General features: G+C 54.6%; 1 protein-coding gene across 1 annotated transcript; it reads left to right on the top strand.

The window, feature by feature from the left end:
- Positions 1–113: 113 nt before the first annotated feature.
- Positions 114–758, top strand: GNI_009270 (hypothetical protein; the record flags this gene model as incomplete). Its single annotated transcript, XM_011130439.1, has 1 exon — positions 114–758. The coding sequence occupies one exon, from the start codon at positions 114–116 to the stop codon at positions 756–758; it is 645 nt and encodes a 214-aa protein (XP_011128741.1).
- Between the last annotated feature and the right edge of the window lie 285 nt (positions 759–1043).

A 1043-nucleotide genomic window follows, 5' to 3' on the forward strand; every position in this document is an offset into this window, starting at 1 on the left:
GCGAAATAACCCCGAACATTTCGTTCAAGACGTCGTGGGTGCCAGGACGTCGTGGACGGTACGGTCGCTGGCGGTCGCTGACGGTTCAGGACTCAATCTTATTTATTTTTGTGATGATTGGAAAGACTTTGATTGTAGCTTGTTGTATGGCTGCGTACCCACCAGTGGCACACTTCGATCCGACGTCCGTGTGTTCGGGGGCGAAGACTGACGATGAGGTAGCTACATGTGTAATCGAGAGTGTGGAGAATGGTACGGAGTTTAATTACTTCTTGCCGAAGAAGTTTGAGTCGTTGACGAAGCCGACAGTGTGCAATGGCTCAGATAGCCGTACGTTCCTTTCGGTAGATTACAAGCAGCAAAAGGTGACGGCTGATAACAAAGGACTGCGCATGCCGCCGTATTCCGTTACTCTCCATCACCTTCCGGCGAGCGTGTCTGCCGGGGGGACTGTCGGCTCTTGTGTACCCAAACTCTACATCGCCGACCCGACCAAATCGTGTCCTACAACCGGCGAGCTCGCCTTGTACCCGGGCTCGCTGTCAGATGAAGCATCCAACACCTGGGATTTCGTCTTGCAGTCGCCTCCTGCTGCAGCAGACCCCGACGCAAACGACGCGCTGAAACTACTCATTGCTGACGCCGACTGTCAACCTGACGAAGCATACCTCGTCTACGGCATCGGCAACTACGCTGCTGGGAGCACCGCAGCGATCGTCGTCTCGCTGGCTACTGGTCTCAGTCTAGCCATGCTCTAATCCCGCCAACCTCACCAGCACACCGGACTACTCCCTTGATCTGACTATTCCCTGCTACTCCCTTGATCTGACTACTCTAGTTCGAGAGATCGCAAAAATATATTACACCAGGCGAGCGGAGTATACTGACTGACTCACCGCGGGCACCGACCCACTCAGCGCCATGACCGACCGGCCGACCCAGTGTGCAGACTGGCTCATTATGCGAGCCAACTTAGTGTTCCCTTTTTATCTTATCTTTCGGCGGCGCCGTGGTCTCTCCACAACGGCAGCCCAATTATCAGT

The sequence above is a fragment of the Gregarina niphandrodes genome (genome assembly GCF_000223845.1).
Source record: "Gregarina niphandrodes unplaced genomic scaffold scaffold00001, whole genome shotgun sequence".
Lineage (NCBI taxonomy): Eukaryota > Apicomplexa > Conoidasida > Eugregarinorida > Gregarinidae > Gregarina > Gregarina niphandrodes.